The sequence below is a fragment of the Clarias gariepinus genome, chromosome 9 (assembly GCF_024256425.1).
Source record: "Clarias gariepinus isolate MV-2021 ecotype Netherlands chromosome 9, CGAR_prim_01v2, whole genome shotgun sequence".
NCBI lineage: Eukaryota > Metazoa > Chordata > Actinopteri > Siluriformes > Clariidae > Clarias > Clarias gariepinus.
The window spans coordinates 24,747,451-24,766,780 of record NC_071108.1 but is presented as its reverse complement, the minus strand read 5'-3'; the positions used below and the strand labels follow the sequence as shown (position 1 = coordinate 24,766,780).

General features: G+C 36.1%; 1 protein-coding gene across 1 annotated transcript in view; it reads right to left on the bottom strand.

The window, feature by feature from the left end:
- The window catches only part of LOC128530278 (ERC protein 2), a 243,404-nt gene that overhangs the window by 180,588 nt on the left and 43,486 nt on the right, over positions 1-19,330 (bottom strand). The window contains exons 3-4 of the mRNA XM_053504121.1: positions 18,719-18,886; positions 486-653 (exon numbers count right to left, since the gene is read on the bottom strand). Of these exons, the coding sequence (XP_053360096.1) occupies positions 486-653; positions 18,719-18,886 (336 nt within the window). The remainder of the gene's footprint in view (positions 1-485; positions 654-18,718; positions 18,887-19,330) is intronic.

Genomic DNA, 19,330 nt, shown 5'->3' with positions numbered 1-19,330 from the left:
TCCCAGACAGGAACAGGGCAGCGGAGCCAGGGGGGCAGCCAAAACCAACACAAAAGTACAACTCACTAGTGCAATTGTGGAAAGGAAAGTTTTATGGAATTAGAGAATAAAGTTCCATCAGTTCTCTTTTTGTAGTTCAATGAAGTGTTTTGTTTGAAAAAATTACAGCAAAATTAAGCTGGTTTGGGCATGGCAAGAGAACATAAGGGAAGGAATAATAAATTGACATTAGTACAGCCATAATCACTCTAAACGTCACTCAAATCATTCTGTTAACCCCACCATTATGATATTTGCAATCATTACAAACTGCATTAAAATGATTTTTCTGGTGTCTTCAATATTGCCGCCACTGACCTCATTGTTCATGTACCTTAATTTGCATTTATCATAATGGTCTATAAGGTCATCATTGACATTTTAATTTAAACAGTAAGTAGGTTTCAACAGGTTTTCTTTCACTGGCACTGAATTTTGGCACTAACCTTCTTCTGCAACACAATGATCTTGCGCTCTTTCACCTCCAGCATGTCCTTTAAGTCACGTATTTCACCAATCAGGGTGCCTTTCTCGTCCGTTACATCCTGAAGCTGCTTAGTCTTTTTATTCAGGAATGACTCTTTTTCCTCCAGACGCAACCTCAGGGCATCAACCTAAGTGAAATAATAATAAAATTATTATTATTGTATTATATATTATTATTAATATAATTTTATATATATATAATAAAAATGCAAAATGAAATGAAAATGTAAAAATGATGTACTGAAAAGTGACATTAGGTAAATAAATTTATATAAACATAAATAGAATGTGTTCAGTAGTGAAAGAGAATGCTGAGGAGGGGCTTATGACTATTGGCAACATCAATAATCTTAGGGAGCTTGATAAAACTTTTAATAAACTCTATACACACAACCATAATCCATATTCATGTACAAATATGCATTTATGTATTTTAACAAATTTTTTAAGGAAAATAAATTCACTTTAGTATATTAAAGAGCCCTCCAAATCTTCTGTAAGAGTATATGAAACACGAGAAATAAAACGTATGTACAGTACATGTAATGTACAATACAATGGAGGCTGTGCGAAACCATTGTCTTAAAATGTCTTAGCAGATCTTAAATCTAGTAAAATGACACATTATTCCTATAATTGTAATTAGCTGCTTAAAGCACATGCTGTCAAAATCAGAAAGAAAGCACTTTTTATTTCAGCCACCACTGGTATGCAACACAAAGTAATGCTTGCTGAGTTAAAGCTGACCCATTTTATGAGTATGGCAGGACACCTACTCAGTTTAAGATGAAAAAATAATCATCTCCTATCAATCTTCTGGCGGTGGTTTATTCTTATGACACAGAACATGTATCATTCTTTCTTTCTTTCTTTCTTTCTCTGCCTATCTATCTGCCTATCTGTTGCTTCCAGTGACATGGGTAATCCACAGTCATAACATACAGTACGTATGAAGACTTTCCAGCAGGATATCACTCATATCTGGCCAGTCTACTATATAATCTGTCATACTGCACTGCATGTGGGCCTAGAAAATACATCCAATGTGAACAAAGTACAATAAAAATTTGTTTGCATTTTTACACACATATGCAGTAGTCCACGTGCATTTTACAGTAGTTCAGCTTTAAAGAAATATACACATAGAAAGACTAGCTTTTTAAGTTTTATAATCTATACTGATCCTGGCAAGGTCCTGTACTGTAAATCACACTTGAGATCTCAAAGATTTTGTCTGTTAATTTGAGCTCTTTGTCATGTTCCTCAAACCATTCCAAAAATGTTTTCTTTTGCCTTGTGGCAGGGCACATTATCCTGCTGAAAGTGGCCATTGCTCTTAGTGAATACAATTTAAAGTTTCTCAGCAGAATATTGCCCGAAGCATCATCCTGCTCTTGCCACCATGCCTTCTTACCATTGTCTATCTTTGTGTCATCTCAAGATGTTAAAAAAGGGCAGGGTAGCCACGTTCTCCATTGCTCCATGATCCAATTCTGATGCTCAGATCCGCACTTTTGGCAGTGGAAAGGGTCAGCATGGGCACACTGTCAAACACAGCCTCATATGTAGCAAACAGCAATGCAAACCTCTGCATCACAGCCAGGATTAACAATTTCAGTGGCCTACAGTAGATCTCCCCTCTGTTATCAGTGAGACCTAGGCATCCACAATACCATCACCGGTTTACCACTTATGCTTTTTTCAGACCACTTTTGATAGATCCTAACCATTGCATACCAGAGACATGCCAGAAGACCTGCCATTTTAAAAATGGCCTGACCCAGACCTCTAGCCATCACACCCACTTCGTCCTTATGCTTATCAAGTTGGTCTCTTTACTCAGTTTCCAATATTAAACGTAATATTCTGTTGGATTGCCTGCTAATACTGGCACCTGTGGTGTGTGTGTCAAATGCTCAGGAGATCAGCAATTTCAGAAATACGCGAAACAGGCTACATTTAAACAACAACTGACCCACATTTAAAATCACAAATATCACATATTCCCCATGTTAATAATTAATGTGAATATTTAATGAAGCTCTTGACATGCATTTGTTTCATTTTTTTGTACAGATGATGTTTTTATTTTGTTATGTTTTCATTTTGGAAAATTGCCCAATCACTTGACTGTGATTTAACTTTATTATTTATCAACTTTATTCTCATCTTTCTAAAGAATCTAAAGGAATATATTTGCTGCTTTTTACATTTCCTAAACCTATACTTAGAGGTTAACTAGCTTGTTTATAACTCACTATATCCAGATATTACATATGTCACTTATCTCTCTTCATTGCTTTCCTGTCTCTGCCTCATTTAATTAATTTTATGATGTCTATCTACAATAGTTCTGAATGTAATGCATGTTTGACTCAATGCATGATTATTGCTTTAATTTAAAAATGTACTTTAGTCCTGTTTTGTTGTCATGTCTCAATACAGATTCCTTTTTAACGTGCTGATACATGGATTGCTGTATGTACGCTGCATAGATGTGTGCAACATGGTGTACCAGCTCAGACCATAAAGTGCCTCTCAGTTTGCATTTTGGGTTAAACTGTATTGCCTTAGTATTATAAATTAGAAAAAAAGCCAACATTTCAATTAATATTATTCTAAATTAGAATTTATGTTTTTACAGTCTATAAATATTCAATAGGTTTGATAATTTATGGTTGAGACTTTCCTTGCCTCACCTGCCATTACATCGTATTCATGCAATTATTCAGACAGCTATTCCTGTGGCAGCAGCACATTGCATAATATGATTCACTGACATCATGATAATATACTGAGTCAGGAGATTTGTTTAAAGTTGCATACAACAAACATTATAATAAAAAAAGTCTAATCTCAGTGACTCTGACCGTTGCATAAGAAGAATACTGGTGCAAGAAATAGGGGTTTGAGAATTTCAGAAACTGCTTATGGTCTAAAAAACAAATACTCAGTGGGCAGAAGTTCTTGTGGTGCACATATCCTGTTATTGTGAAAGGCTATCAAAAATAATTGCTTTTACAACCCACATTAAGGGAGATAGGCTAGAAGAACAGAAGATAACATTGCGTTTCATCCTATCAGCAAAGAGCAGGAAAGTGAGAGTGTCTAGTTGGCACGGGCTTATATTACCATAACTGGACAGTTTAAGGGTTTTTTTTCCCCACCTTCCTGTTTAACCTTTAGAGAACAGCGGTTTCTGAAGTGTATTTTACTAACAGCCATGAAATGGTCAAAGGCACTGAGATTGAGTTTCCTCCTCATTCTGAAGCTTTATGTGAATGAACTTCTTGACCGTTATCTCTATGATGCTCATGTTCAGCCTTTATTTTAAAATCAGCCATTATTCGTTACATTTACATTACTGCACAGTGAAATTATTTATTCTTCTTATATCCCTGGTTATATCGTACGTCCCTGGAGCGGACAGGGTTAAGGGCCTTGCTGAAGGCCCCAACAGCAGGAACCTGGCAGAGCCGGGTCTTAAACTGTCAACCTTCCAATCAGTAAGTCATCCTTAACACACTGAACCACCACCGCCCCAGCAGGTGTATTAGTGGTCCTAATATTGTCAATGTGAGTGTAAAATTATATGATTCATTTATTAGTCTGAATAAATTGGTCTGAATTTTTCGACGTTTAGGTATTTTTGACAACCTCCAAAGTCAAACAGGAGGACTACAGGGTCAACTCAGGTTTTGCAATAAATTTGCTTTAAATGTCTACATCCTAATTAAGTAATAATCTACATTATGAATAAATAGACTTTCCTCTGTTCCATACAAAGACCCACATATACTTAATGTATGAGCTAATGCAGTTACATAAAGGAGTCATAGAGTGAGATTCCACAGCCTTGGTAGTGGGAGAGCTGGATAAACATGGTCAATCAGTTCTACTGGTCAGAATCAACACATCTAAAAATCTGGATGCTATTCAGGGACAATCTTAAATCCCTTCTCTACATGATATCATAGTGAGATCATGGTACACATCTATGTGTTACATTTGCGTATAGATATGAGTGTGCGTTTTATATTCCACATGCAGTTGACAGTGTGAATATGGGTTTTTGTGTCTTCGTATGGTCACGTCTGTACATTTGTACATGTATTCATGCACTTCAGGTAGTTTTTTTTTTATTCAATTATTTTGACAGCCATCCCACTGGTTGCACATTTCATAAATCACTTAAAGAAAAAAAAAAAAAGCTTTTTGGGAAAAAAGAAAAGATGATCACCCAGACGTTGCACAAGGTCATATGAACTGTTGCATCCCATAACTACATGGTGGAGGACAGACGTGTAGAGACAGTAAAACTAGCCTGCCGATGTTGTCTTTGTATGCCAAATTGATTTATAACAACAACCAAGGTTGAAAGCAATCTTGCTCAACAACAACAAGAAACACTTATTCGTCATTTTTGGAATTTGCGTACATCCGTGACTTAGATAACATCTAGGTATAAATTTTTTTTGGGGGTGTGAGCATTAACCCCAGTGTGGACCAAGTGAAGTCCAGCCAGAGAAGATTGCATCGAGGCGTGTCTAGGAGCACTCACACACACACACACACACACACACACATTAAAAACATCTCCATTGCAATGGCCTCTCCTGCTTTTCACTCAGCACCACATCATTTAAGGAAGTCCTTGATACGTTTTCAAGATCTTGTGGCTTGCAGAATTATTAATTCTTGGCCAGGACATGAAGTGTGTGTTTTCTTACACACTCCTCTCCTCTTTCTTCATTCCCTAACCACTGTACGGTCAAGTGCTCATGACAGCCAACTCTTCTTTTGGGTTTTGGTTGGTTAGAAAGAAAGAAAGAAAGAAAGAAAGAAAGAAAGAAAGAAAAAAAGAAAGAAAGATAGAAAGAAAGAAAGAAAGAAAGAAAGAAAGAAAGAAAGAAAAAGAAATTTTATTACATGAATTCTTTATCTTTTTGCTTCTTAAATCACCTTGACAACATCAAAGCTCTCTACTCTTGCAAACTTACACACACACACACACACACACACTTTAGCATGGGCCAGGGGTTTCCTAACCAGCTGATAAACAGAGCTGCAAAAAGATAAACCACATAGAAAAGTCTAGATTCTGCTAGCTAATGATTCTTCTGGATAGATTCTTATGGCACTTCCCATTCTATAACCATAAAAACAACACACATGACATTTTTAAAACATGGAGGATCCCTGCTCATACCAGCTGTTAAACATTTCTCTTCTGAATTGTCTCTTTCTCTCCATCTGTAACAGCAAAGTGGCAGACCACACTCATTAAAATGCATTTATTTGAATAAATTTGCTGTGAAATTCATCATTTTTCGCTTTGCATTGCAGGTCTGCAATAATTGCTGTTTATGTAACAATTAATAAAATTCTCTCAACTGAGACACCACAGAAAGGGCAGAAATAGCCCGAATTTACCTCAGATGTGGGTCTAGGAAGAGGTAATTCTTCACAATATCTGCTATTCTATTTGAAGTGGTTCTGCAGCCTGACTCCAGTGTCTGTCTGGTCTTCATCAGTAGCGCTATGAGCTTCCAAAGACCTGACCACTCAGATAAATTATGAATAAAAATGCAACTTTTCAGATGAAATTACAAATGAAATATTGACTTCAGAGTTTAGGGTCTATAAATGTGCAAAATATGCTTGGGAAAATACAGAAAAGTGGTGTTACTGGACATAATCTGTATAAGTCAGGTGTCATGTGGACATAAAGCATCTTTATATTTATGCCAAATGCACATGGACATCTGCACGAATTGGCTGGTCAAGGGGAAACCGTGTGTAAAAGCTCTGTGAGTAATTGGTCTAAGTGATTACCAAGTGACAGCTGCATTATTGTGGAATAAGTTCATGAAAAGCAAGTGCTACTTTATTTATTCACTGAAAGTCATATATTCATAATAACCAGGCAGATCAGAAAGCTAGCGTAACCCTCACCTCTGCAATGCTTTAAAATACTGTTTTTATTTAAGTCTTTCTTCTTTTTATTAACTTTACATCAACCCAACCGTTCGTCTAAACCCCTCGTGACACCCACCCGACCCCTACCCTGCCCTGAGGTCGTTTAAACTCAATGCTCTAGAACATACAGTTGGAAACAGACATAGCTCACAGAGAAACTTTTAGGAAAATAATTTGTTCAAGATTTTTAAATGTGTGTAGGCTGTTTCACAGTTTTTTCATTGCCTAACAGTTCTGACTTTACACTAAGCTTCTTTACAAAAGCTATTTTACAAAACAAATTATCCAAGCATACTACAATGGTTACATGCCAATTACTTTAAATACATTAAATGCATCAGATTTTCCTTAAATATTTTAAATATGCATGAAATGTGCGTTTTTTTTTTTTGTTTTTTTTACCAATACTGAACACAGTCACATCATGTATGGCATTTATCTGGTATCTTTTGTTTATCTAAGTTAAATAGACAATAATAGACAGCAACTCCTTCTTGTTCTAGTGACGCCAAAAAAAAGAAAACTCTAATTATTTTATATAATTTTTTTATGTTTGTCTGATGCACCATACTTCTCTCAGCGACTGTATTCAGTAACTTCAGTAACTAACTGTTGACCTTGTATAGTTAGTGCTTGGGTGATGTAATGAAGCTTTCACTTTCCCACTATTGATCCATTAGTCCTGACTAGGATGTCTGGTAAAACCCTATTTCTAACTTTCTTAGATCACTCATAAGTAAGCATTGTCTGTCCTGTCCTTTAAATTGGCAGTCTTTTCTAAGCCAATACAACCTAGCTGTCAATCATGGCAAAGTCGGTTGTGTCCCCCTAAAGACCATTCATAAATATTTTCTACAATATTAAGGGTTGAATACTTGTGCAAAAGTTAATTACATGCATTTAAATTTGTTTGTTTTTTTCGGTTGTTAATGAACAGAAGCCTTAATTGCAATGCTCTCTTGAACCTTTGTTAATGCCATGAGTCCACTAATTAAATTTTGTCATATAATTTCTTTCTCTTAACAGCTTGTACAGTATACAGTAGTTATATAAAATGTTTATATCAGTTTAATCCATAAAGTTTTTGCCTGATTGACTTAACATAATGTGTGAGCTGCACTCATTGGCATTTATTTGATTATAAATTATAAATTATAGAATGAATTTTTTTTCAAAATTCCTACATAATCAAAATTATTTGCTTTACCTATATTGTGTGAATTTACATTTTATTTTAATATGTATACTGTGCAACCATACAACATTACAACCTCACTTTATAATTCATCAAGATAACTAATATAATGATGAATAACAATTTCATATTTATTATTTGGAAAAATATTTTTTTCAACGGGGAGAATAAAATTAGGCCTGTTTTAAAATATAGTATAATATAAGTAAGCAATATCACCCAGAAAGTGTCAGGGTTAGGGTAATATACTGAACACCAGCATAACTGTTATGTGTTCATATGCATTCGGGCACAGCCTAAATACCAAAGATATCACAGCTGTGCTGATATTCAGCACAATGGCACAGCCAACAATTCTGTAAACTTCATTTTCTATTTATTAAACAAATTATAAATTGTTTTCTTATTTAACCTGATATTTTGTTCTTCCAACACATATCCTTCCATGACTGGCAAAACTAGCATAGAGTCAAGCTGGCATAGAGTCAATTAACATAAGTGGAAGACGTTTCAAATTCCTACTGGTACTATGTATCCAAAAGGTGAGGAAAATAAATCATCTAGGTACAGTAGGTGAAAGTCATGAGTTACTTATGAGATTTACTTGATACATTGCCCGGACAAAAAAAAAAGAAAAAAAAAAAAAAGGACACACTCTAATATTTCCTTCCACTACATTTTGCCAAGATCTTGTATTGATGATAGAAGAGCTGGACAACTGCTTAAAGTCTTCTCCAGCACATCCTAAAGATTCGTGATGGGTAAGAATGGGTGATTCCCCATTCTTACCCATTATGTGGCCATTCCATGTGTGAAAACGTTTGAGCCCGATCCTGGCATTGTCATCTTGGCAAATGCCACCAGTGAAGAAAAAATGCATTTATGGAAAAAGATGTTCATTAAGTATATTTAGGTAGTCAGGTGACTTCATCTTTTGGCCACATACAGTAACATTGCTGAACCTGAGAAACAGAAGCAACCCCAAATCATAACACTGTCCCCACAGGCTCGTAGAGTAGGCACTAAACAAGATGGGTGCATCACTAAAGCCACCTCTTTTCTTACCCTGATGTTCCCATCACTCTAGAACAGAGTAAATCTGGACTCATCAGACTACATTTAATTTTACCAATGATCCACAATCCACATTCTTTATACTTCCAAGCAAACTGAAGTCATTTTTCTGATAAACCTTTTTTTGAGGCTACACAGCTGTTTAGTTCCAATCCCTTGCATTATCTTCACATCATGTGTGTGGAAATGCTCTGACCTTCACTATTAAACATAGCCATGAGTTTTACTTTTTATCAATTGATTTCACTAAGCCTTTTAGTAATCTATCACGCTCATTCAGCCTGTTTTTTTCAACCACATTTCTCTCAAAGATGATGGTTCACTGCTATCATTCTATTATTTTATGTTTTAATAATGTGTTTTACAGTTCTTAACCAAATATTTGTAGTGTCAACAACCTCCTTTTTTATTTCTTGATGCAGTCTGACCCTTCTTTGCCACGACCACAGGATATACCTTTATTAGTTAGGGTTAAAAAACTTGCTGCCAGCTTAAATATATTAATCACTGTAGTATTTATCCAATGAAAGGCTCTTACCTATTTGCTTCATTGAATCCAGGTGGTGACTTTTTATTGACTGGGCAGTGTATTTCCACGTGTGTATTGCACTATGTAGAGTGCAATTTAGAATCCCCTGTTCCATAGTTGTATGTGTGTGTGCATTACATTGTATTTTTAGCACACCAACAATTTGATAAAAACACAACTTATTATAGTTTTATACATAGCCTTTCTCTAGTAACAGCAGCTAATGGCATACTGCTAATTAGCCATAACACTGGTAATTGGCTAATTTTAATGTTAAATAAAATTAAATATAATGTCAACTAGCAGTAATTCTTATTTGTGGAACTTGCATTACATTAATATCTCAAAATGAGATTGATAAATTAGTTTCTCATTAAAGTAAGATAATACAGTGATAAAGTGAGACAAAGTGTTAAATACAGTTCATTTGTTTCTCTTTGAAATGTAACTCTGTTACTCAGTAATGTCTTAGATTTCCTAAATGTTGCCTAAGGTATATTCCTGATGGGTTATCTTTTTGTTACCTTTAGGATAAATACCACAGGCAGTTTACCTTGCAATGAAAAAGATCCATTCAGTCTCCTAAGAACAGAACAACAACAGCTACATTTTCCTATGGAGTACTTACAGTAAATGCCTTTTCGATCACAGTCACTCATGATTCTTTTTCCAAACACATTTAATGATTGACAGTTTACCACTATCCATCCAGCTTTTTCATAAAAACTTGGACAGCTCGTTACCCAATTACAAAAATTTCAGTAATCTCCTTAGTTGTTTGCTTTGTGCTAGCCAATAAGTCGACCCTTTTAAAAACACAGTAACATCTTTTTCACTCCCAATACAACCGACATGGCTGTCTGAAAAATAAGAAGCTACTCACTGTTTCATCAGTTAGGGTTAAATGAATTGTTGCCAGCTGAAACATTCATTATTGCAGTAATTATCCAATCAAAGGTTCTTATGCATTTGCTTAAGTCCAATGGCAACTTTGTATTTTCTTACTGTTTGCATTGTATAAATTGTCAACAGGGACAAGGGTAAAACTCTAAATCATCTTAAGGCTGGCAGACTTAAGCTAGTAAATATATGTCTTGTAAATACATTTAATGCTTTCACTTGTATAAAATGATTTTACAGTTTCATCAGCCTGAGAAAGTCAGTCCGGACTATCCCTGGCCACAAATTCTAACTGCTCTTGTGGTAACCTGCCTAATGTTCACAAGCAAACTTTGAGATATAGTCTCTGCAGCATACCAGGGTTACTAGGTCTGCCTTAAAGTCTCTGCACTCTGGCTCGACATTGATAGAGCTCAAGCATAAATCAACCAGGGAACATCATAATAAGGTAACTTAACCACCTTAACCTTAACATCTCCTCTCAAATAGGAGGAGCAGTGGTTCCAAAATGAGGCTGTCGATAAGCAGACCTCATGTCTCCTCAAAAAAGGTTGCAGTATTAAAAAGATGGGCCGCTGTTTGAGTCACTACCCATAGCTTGTATACACTTGTTCGCCAAAGATTTTCCTCTCTTTCTCATGAGGGACGGAACAGTTTCCTACACAATCTGCAGGCATGCTAAAGTCTTTTTCCATGTCATCTCACACTCCTCTTATGTCAAGGCATTCACATTTGCAACTGTTTTTCCTATAGCTTGTGTGGATCACCTATCACCTACAATATAACTCTCATCTGAATCAGATTAGGAGCAGCACATTGGCACAGCCGGTAGTGTTATCACCTCACAGTTCCAGGGTCCCTGGTCTGTATGAGGTTTTGCTTGTTCTCTCCTTGCCTGCATGGGTCTCCTCCAGGTTCTCCAGTTTCCAACCTTCTCCCATAACATACCAGTAGGTGGATTGGAAACAACAAATTGCTCTATGTTTCATTCACACAGTGTATAAATTGCTCTATGTGTCGTTCACACAGTGTGTAAATATGCATGGCACCCTGAAATGGACTGGAATCCCATCCATTATGTATTCCTAACTTGCTGATCACAGGACTTTCATTGCTCTACAGGGAGCCATTTAGAGCTCACTTCTTGGTCATATTTTCCACTTTCACATACACACAGTCTTACTCCCAGCATCGTATCTGCCATTAATCATCATTATCACCCAGCTTGGAGCATGTCGATGGCACATGCTTCAAATTGGTATGAGCTGCTCGACGCTTGATTATTTTTCCTGCCCGATCCCAAATGCCCCCCCACCCCACCCCACTCCACCCATATCCTGCTCCTAATCTTCATCTGCTCCTGACATTTTTACGATTCAAACGTTTCCGTCTTCAAACAATGACAGGTAACAGGAGGATTAGTCAAAGGTAAGACTTTAGAAATGTACGTTTTCATTACTTAGGCCTGCATCCTGTACTGTAGGTTGTAGACAGGCTGCCCTTTTCTCTTTAACACAAACAGAAATGTCCTTCAAACATGCAGAAATTAACATCTAACAAACAAATGAGCAGTTATTCTGTGTATAGTAATGACGGATTGATACCTGTAGGGCTTAAAATGAATAAATAAAAAAAAAGTCATAAGTGAATGTCAATGTGGCCCTGATATTTACACGTAACAGATTTACAGCAAAGGTAATGTTACAGAAACAGATAGTTTTATAAAGAGATTCAGGTAACTAGATGTTAAATGTGTAAAGATATAGCGTTATCCCATCAAAACATATATGCATATCTTCCTATCATCTGTATTTGCACATGCAATAAAGGTCAAGAAGGTTAAGAAAAAAATATTCTGGCACTGGCAAAGATATACAATAACAAAGTAGCGGAATTGACAACGATGTAACTATCCATTAAAAATAAGCACTTCTGCCCCTCCCCAAAAGTTTTGAGAAACCCAGACAAACATACACCTCTCACACAGAGAGGAACATTTATATCCTGGATGACCTTTGACTCCAGGCCAAGGGTCAACCACACTTTTCAAGCTGAGGTTGATGTGTCCATTATGCTGTCAACTCACTGGCTGGATGAATGGGAGCAAATAGAACTAATTAGAGGTAGATTTTTCTTTCTTTCCCTTTATTAAGCTACCTCCAGGAGCTTATCTGATACCCAGGCGGGCATAAAAAAAAATACGTTTGTTGTGTTGTCTAGTGAGTTTCTTTAGTTTGATTGTTGAAAATATGTCAAGAAGTTAATTCAACCTCATCTCTCTCTCTGCATTCCCTCATTTCTTCTCAGGTTTGGGAAAGCAAAGAGAACACCCCTGTCAGGGTCTTTGCATGTGCATCCTATAGAGCAGTTAAGGACAGATGAATGACACTAAGAACTTTACTGTTTTTTTTTTTATCCTTTTCAGTTATGTAAACTTTCTCAGTGTTGAGATCTCTGCATTCATGTTTAATCAGATAAGGAAATGTACCAAGAAGAAAAAAGAAAAAAATGGTCAGGGTCATATACAACTGATCTGGTGAGATATAGCACACATGAGTATGAGTGTGTGTGTGTGTGTGTGTGTGAGAGAGAGAGAGAGAGAGAGAGAGAGAGAGAGAGAGAGAAAACGTGTGTGTAGGCTTAATGTAACCTGGGGAAATTGCTACCACATGTCAACAGCGTAAGTGATGCACAGTGGACCCCCTTCATTTACTCAAGCCCCTTGGGCAAAGAAAAATAAAGAGGAGATGACGAGAAGGGGAAGGAAAGGAAAAGAGTGCAACAGACAAAGACTGAATGCTAGCAGGAGAGGAGGAGGGGAGAAGTGGAAAAAAATGTCTAGGTATATTAGTTCGATCCAGTCATGAATTTTGTGATTATTTGATTAATTGATTAGAAAGTAGCAAACTCTGAGACTGTTAAGTTTTATGTCAACCATAGGCTGTAAGCCTGTGAGCTAATATAATTGCAATATAATAACATTGCAATGCACAAGGCAACAACGTTCTAAAATGGTTAAAAAAAAAGAAAAGGCTCCAGTATATAATACGAAAGTATAAAAAATCTGCTTTGTTGTACCTGTGGTGCCAAAGTGGACAAAAGTATGCTATAGAAGTGCCTCTTCAACTGCAATGCAATGCCACATTCTGGTGGATTTGTGTATGTGCATATTAACATGGATGTAAGTAAAATAAGGCAATGATGTGAATGGTTGTGTGTAACCCATTAAATAACTCATCATTGCCTTGGTTACTGTTCTTTATTGCTTTTCCACATGGACACTCCACTGCTTCCAAAACATAGAAGCTCTTTTCTTTGGACGGGGTGTGTGTTTTGCACTGGGACGTGTTGCTCCCACCCCTTACTGCTCCATCTGACCCGTTTGAGAACAAGCCACAGAACCGCAGAACACCGAACCAGCTACCATGCTGTAATTTCCATATGCATAAAGTGAGACAATTATGTATGATGAAATATGTTTCCAATTGCACTGGGATTTTATGCATATAAAATAAGTAAAGATATATGCTTTCAAAATGTTTGAATGGCAAATAATTGTGATTAAATGAATTTACAGTGATACTATATTTGTCTTTTCTTATTTTCCTTTTGTTTTTTTTTTACATTTGTCTAAATTAAATTTTTTATGTTAAAATATGACAATAAAACAAATAAAAAAAGAATACACAAGTGCTTTTTGATAAATTAGAATATCATCAAATAGTTTTTTTGAAGTAATTAAAAAAAGGAATTATTTCATTTTAAAAAATAAAACCTATAATTGAGTACACAAACTGATGCATTTGAAATGTATTTTTCTTTTTTCTTTTGAGAAGTAGGTCTAACAGCTATTGAACATTTAGATATTAGTACAAAAAAAATAAGATTTTTACCACAGAAATGTTGGACTATTAAAAAGTATGAACATGTACAGCTCTCCATAGTTGGTTGGGGCTCCTTTTGCCTGAATTACCTGGGCTAAGAACAAAAAGGACTGTTGCTCAGTGGGCCAACATCCTCTTTTCAGATGAAAGTAAATTTTGGATTTTATTTGGAAATCGAGGGCTCAGAGTCTGGAGCAAGAGATGAGAGGCACAGAATTCAAGTTGCTTGACGTCCAGTTTGCACTGTCAGTGGTGGTTTTTGGAGGCAAAACCATGGTATCCCTGTGCTTGATTGGACAGCAAACTTGCCTGACCCAAACCTCATAGAGAAACCATGGAGTATTGTGAAGATGAGGATGTGAAACACCAGACTTAACAATGGAGAAGAGCTGAAATATATCAGTCTGTGTGTAAATAATCTATATACAACAAACAAGTGGATGAGTAAGACAAGCTAATTAGCAATTGGTTGTTATAAGCTTATGTGTGGTATATCACTTGCACAATCTAGCCAAAATCATATGGATGCGTAACTTCCCCAAACTACGTTGCTACGATAGCTGAAGCACACATTTACATTTACATTTAGGCATTTGGCAGACGCTCTTATCCAGAGCGACTTACAAAAAGTGATTTAATGTTTACAACATTGGATACATACTTACACTGGGTTAACTAGGTTAATAACTAAGTACCATTAGTCCAACACAACTGAGTTTTTTTTTGTTTTTTTTTTCCGGGAGGGGGGGGGGGGGGTGGGGGGGGGGGGGGGGTGGGGAGGTTTAGTCCAAGTACTGGAGAAACAGATGCGTCTTGAGTCGTCGTTTAAAGATAGTCAAAGTCTCTGATGTACGGACATCTAGAGGAAGTTCATTCCACCACCTAGGTGCCAGAACAGAAAAGAGCCTGGATGAATGCCGCCCTCGATCCCTGAGAGATGGTGGGATGAGGCGAGCAGTGCTGGAGGATCGGAGGGAACGTGGTGCAGTTCGTGGTGTAATTAGCGCAGAATTACAACTGTCTTGAATGCCCCTGTACTTTGTAGCACTAGGTTTACCCTTTATTTAAACTAAACCTGGCTTGGTATGACAATGGATCTGTGCTTAAAGTGAGGTTGAGTGAGATTCTTATAGCAAAGGAGGGATTCTACTGTATATGCAATGTGAGCATTCAAGTTTCCACATACTTTTGGTAATATAGTATAGATTCGCTGTCATATAATTTTTTTAATCTGCTTCTTCATAACTTTGAGCAGCTCAACTTTTTTTTTTCAACTTTTTTTTTTTCAACTTTGAGCAGCTCAACTATTTTCTGCAATATTAGTTCAGTCCAATCTGATTCCAAGCTTTGGGCTTTCCCCCATTGTAGAAACATGAATCTACTACTGTATCATTTAACAAATCTCGAGCTTTTAAAATATTTTGATTTATTCCATAACCTTTTCACATATCTATTATTATTATAACACAGTGTGTTTTTAATTATCCATTCCTCAGATAACAACTTATTGCACTAACGTTTAAGCTCTGTTATCTGACCCGAATTTTATACTTTCCAGTACTTTTGCAATTATAAACCTACAAAACTCTACCTAAAAGAAAATTACACATTAAAGGTGCATTATTATGATTTTTATTCTTTCATAAGCAAGATTTATTCACGTATTTTGCTCATATCAAAACAATTTCTTCAGCTGTTACAAAATGTTTTCTATAGTATGGTCTATGTTATGCAAAACAAAATTATATTTAACCAACTTGTCAAGCACAGAAAAATGTACAATTGCCCTCAGTCAAGCTTTCTTTGTAGCAGCATCCAAGCCAGACGCTGAGAGACAGTGCCACTAATAGCCAATTAAGGTCTCATTTTTGGACAGTGAAAACACTTTGCGTGTATTTATATGAATGTGTGAGTGAGTGCACATGAGCAGTTATCTGGAACAAAATAGCCTGCCTAGAACAATGGCCAGAATTAAGTCTCCGAAAACAGTATTTAGTGGTTAGAATAAGGAATGTAAATGATTGCACAAGTAACTGGATACCTATTTGAAATATATTACCCAAACATTTCTAATTAATTTAGTTCTGTATTATATATAACAGTTGCATCAAACAAAGATTATTTACATTTGTTGTCTTTCAGCAAATAGCCTTGCAATATATTTTTAAAGAGCATGACACAGAACACAGCTGCAGTCAGGGCTATGTGTTCTATTAGAAAACTTTTTTACCAATGTCTATATTCTTCCTACATTTTTAGCTTCTATCTATCTATCTGTCTATCTATCTACAGTATCTATCTATCTATCTATCTATCTATCTATCTATCTATCTATCTGTCTGTCTGTCTGTCTATCTATCTATCTATCTATCTATCTATCTATCTATCTATCTATTTGTTTATCTATCTATCTATCTATCTATCTATCTATCTATCTATCTATCTATCTATCTATCTATCTATCCATCCATCCATCAAATTCATCACAAAAAAATGCTCTATGCAGAAAGCAGACAACTGTGAACCAAATGTTTTTTTTTGTTTTTTAGGTATAGTGCCTAATGGTCAGTCAGTTACCGTATTGGCACCATTAACAATGCTGGTAAATATTTACTTGGACTAAAATGAGGATTTAGTTTCTCATTGCAGAACATCTTGAATTAAAACAGTTAAATTACATCTGTTACCTGTTTCAATATTACATATTTTAAATTTAACTAATACATTTCATGCCATCCAGGTAATACTTTGTCACATGCATGAATGTTTTATGTTTATATTATGATTATATTATACTGTATTATTAATTATACATCGATCAACCATTATGTGCACCTGCCTTATACCTTTTTATCACAACCAGCATTAACTTTTTCATCATTTTAATTTAGCTATAGTAGTGCTTCTATTGGATCGGACTACACTGGCCAGCCCTCTAGCCATCACAATTTGGCCCTTGACAAAGTTACTCAAATCCTTATGCTTGCCTATTTTTTTTTTTTTAGTCTTTCAACACATCAACTTCAGGAAAAAAAGGTTCACTTGGTGCCTTATATAACCTTCCCACTTCCAGCCGTCATTGTAATACGATAGATATGAGATATTGAAATATGAGAAGGGCAAAATTGTGATGGCTAGAGGACTGGGTCAGAGCAGCCCCAAAACTACAGCTCTCGTGGGATGTTCCCAGGCTACAGTGAGCATGACATACCTACAGTAATCCAAGGAAGGAAAACTGGTTAACTGGCAAGAGGGTCATGGGTGGCCAAGGCTCATGTCCATGGAGAGGGAAGGCTGTTCTGTGTAGTCCAATCTAATAGAAGAGCTACTGTAGCTCAAATTAATAAACAAAAAAGGTAATGCTGGGTCCAGTAGAACGATGCCAGAACACATAGGTCATTACTGCTTAAGTGGCAAAGGGGAGACATACTTAATATTAGGTGGGTGGCCATAATGTTATTGCTGATTTGTTGAATTTATTTGTTAAATCAATAAATCAACATTGTATTTGTTTTTTCTTTAAAGCAAACTCCTGGATTTTGCATGCCAAAACAGAGGGAGCTGCAACAATCAAAGTGCTCAGTAGAACCGTGGGTGGTTCTGCAGGATGCTTAGTAAAACATAGCTACTGTATAAGTTGCATTATAAATCTGAGATTAAAGGGTCCTCAAAGCATTGTCAAACCAAATACTGACTTTATTTTATTAATTACTGTTTATGTAAGTATAGTTCTGACTGCCCAAGATTTTTCTACAAAAGTTGCCATTAGACTGGAAGAACTTTAGTGGTCTGCACAGAGCTCTGACCTCAACCTCACTGAACACCTTTGGTATAAACAATAAGTGCAACCCAAGCCTTTTCACCTGACATCAGTATCTGACTTATACTTAAAATATGAATTCACTAACATTTAAAAATGAAGGCTGGTAACATTCCCCCACCTTCCTGTCTCTTTCAGTGTGCTACACCAATCAGCCATAACATTAAAACCAGTAATGATAAAACCCTGCCCAGGTAGCTCTGGCCTCTCTGGGCAAGACCTGGGTGTCTGCTGTGGTGTCTGGCACTAAAACATCAGTGGCAGATCATTTACAGTAGGTACTCTTTTGATCAGAATTGTTTGCCCGACACATCCCATGGATGCTCAATCCATGAACATTTTGCCAGCTGATCCTGATGTGCAGCAGGCTGTGGTGCACTGAGTGTTCTGATACCTTTCTATCATGGCCAGCATTGACATTTTGTCTAAAATTTATTTCTGCACTGACTTTTCTGTGGGATTGGACCACTGGTCTTTGGTCCACATGGATTTATGTAGGCCTTGGTTGCCCATGGTAATCAGTGTTATTCCATTCACTTGTCAGTAGTGTTAGTTTTTTGCTTGACCAGTGGATATTCAGGGTGTTTATTTGTTTGTTTCTTTCTTTGTTTTAATAAAAAAAAAAATAAATAAAAAAAAAAGAATTTGACGCGAGACATAAGACATACTTTAGAAAATACAATGTACTAATTTTTACCAGTAAATAGTTTCAAGAACATATGAGTCTAGATTTACTTATTTACTTGTCTTATTTAGGTAATACACATATTTTTGTAAAATATAGGAAAGCTCTTCCACATACACATACTAACCTCTGTCTGCATGATATTCGATCTTTGCTCCTTTGCTGTAAGGGACTCTTTTAAGACTTCAATGTGCTGCTTACAGTCTGAATTCTGATTGGTTAAAGTTTCCAGTTGAGTCTGCAGGGCCAGCATCTCTGACTCTTTTTTTGATAAGTCCTGCTTCAGCTGATCAATCTGAAAAAAAGATTTTCAAGATACAAAGGGAAAAATAATGAAATAAGGTACGGGATATAATATACAGGCAAACATACTTAAATGTACATGTAACATTTACAAACATACAAATATCATACCATTTTTAATAATGCCAAGTTAGAAAAATATAAACGCTAGTAAAGGACATTAACAAAGGTTAAGTTAGCGTATTACAGATTTTCTCTAAGCACATAAGTAAATATAATCCATATGTGCCGTACTACCAACTTGTTATGCTGCCAGACCATGCTTCGAACATGAAATGCATTGAAAAACCTGGAATCTTTGCAGCTTACTGTAATTTATTCAGTTATTCGCCGTCATCCCAGACAGCACTACTTGCTTACATTTATATCAAAACCAGTTATTAAGCGAACATAACCATAAACATATTGATTTTTTAACAAGTAATGATGTTTAAGT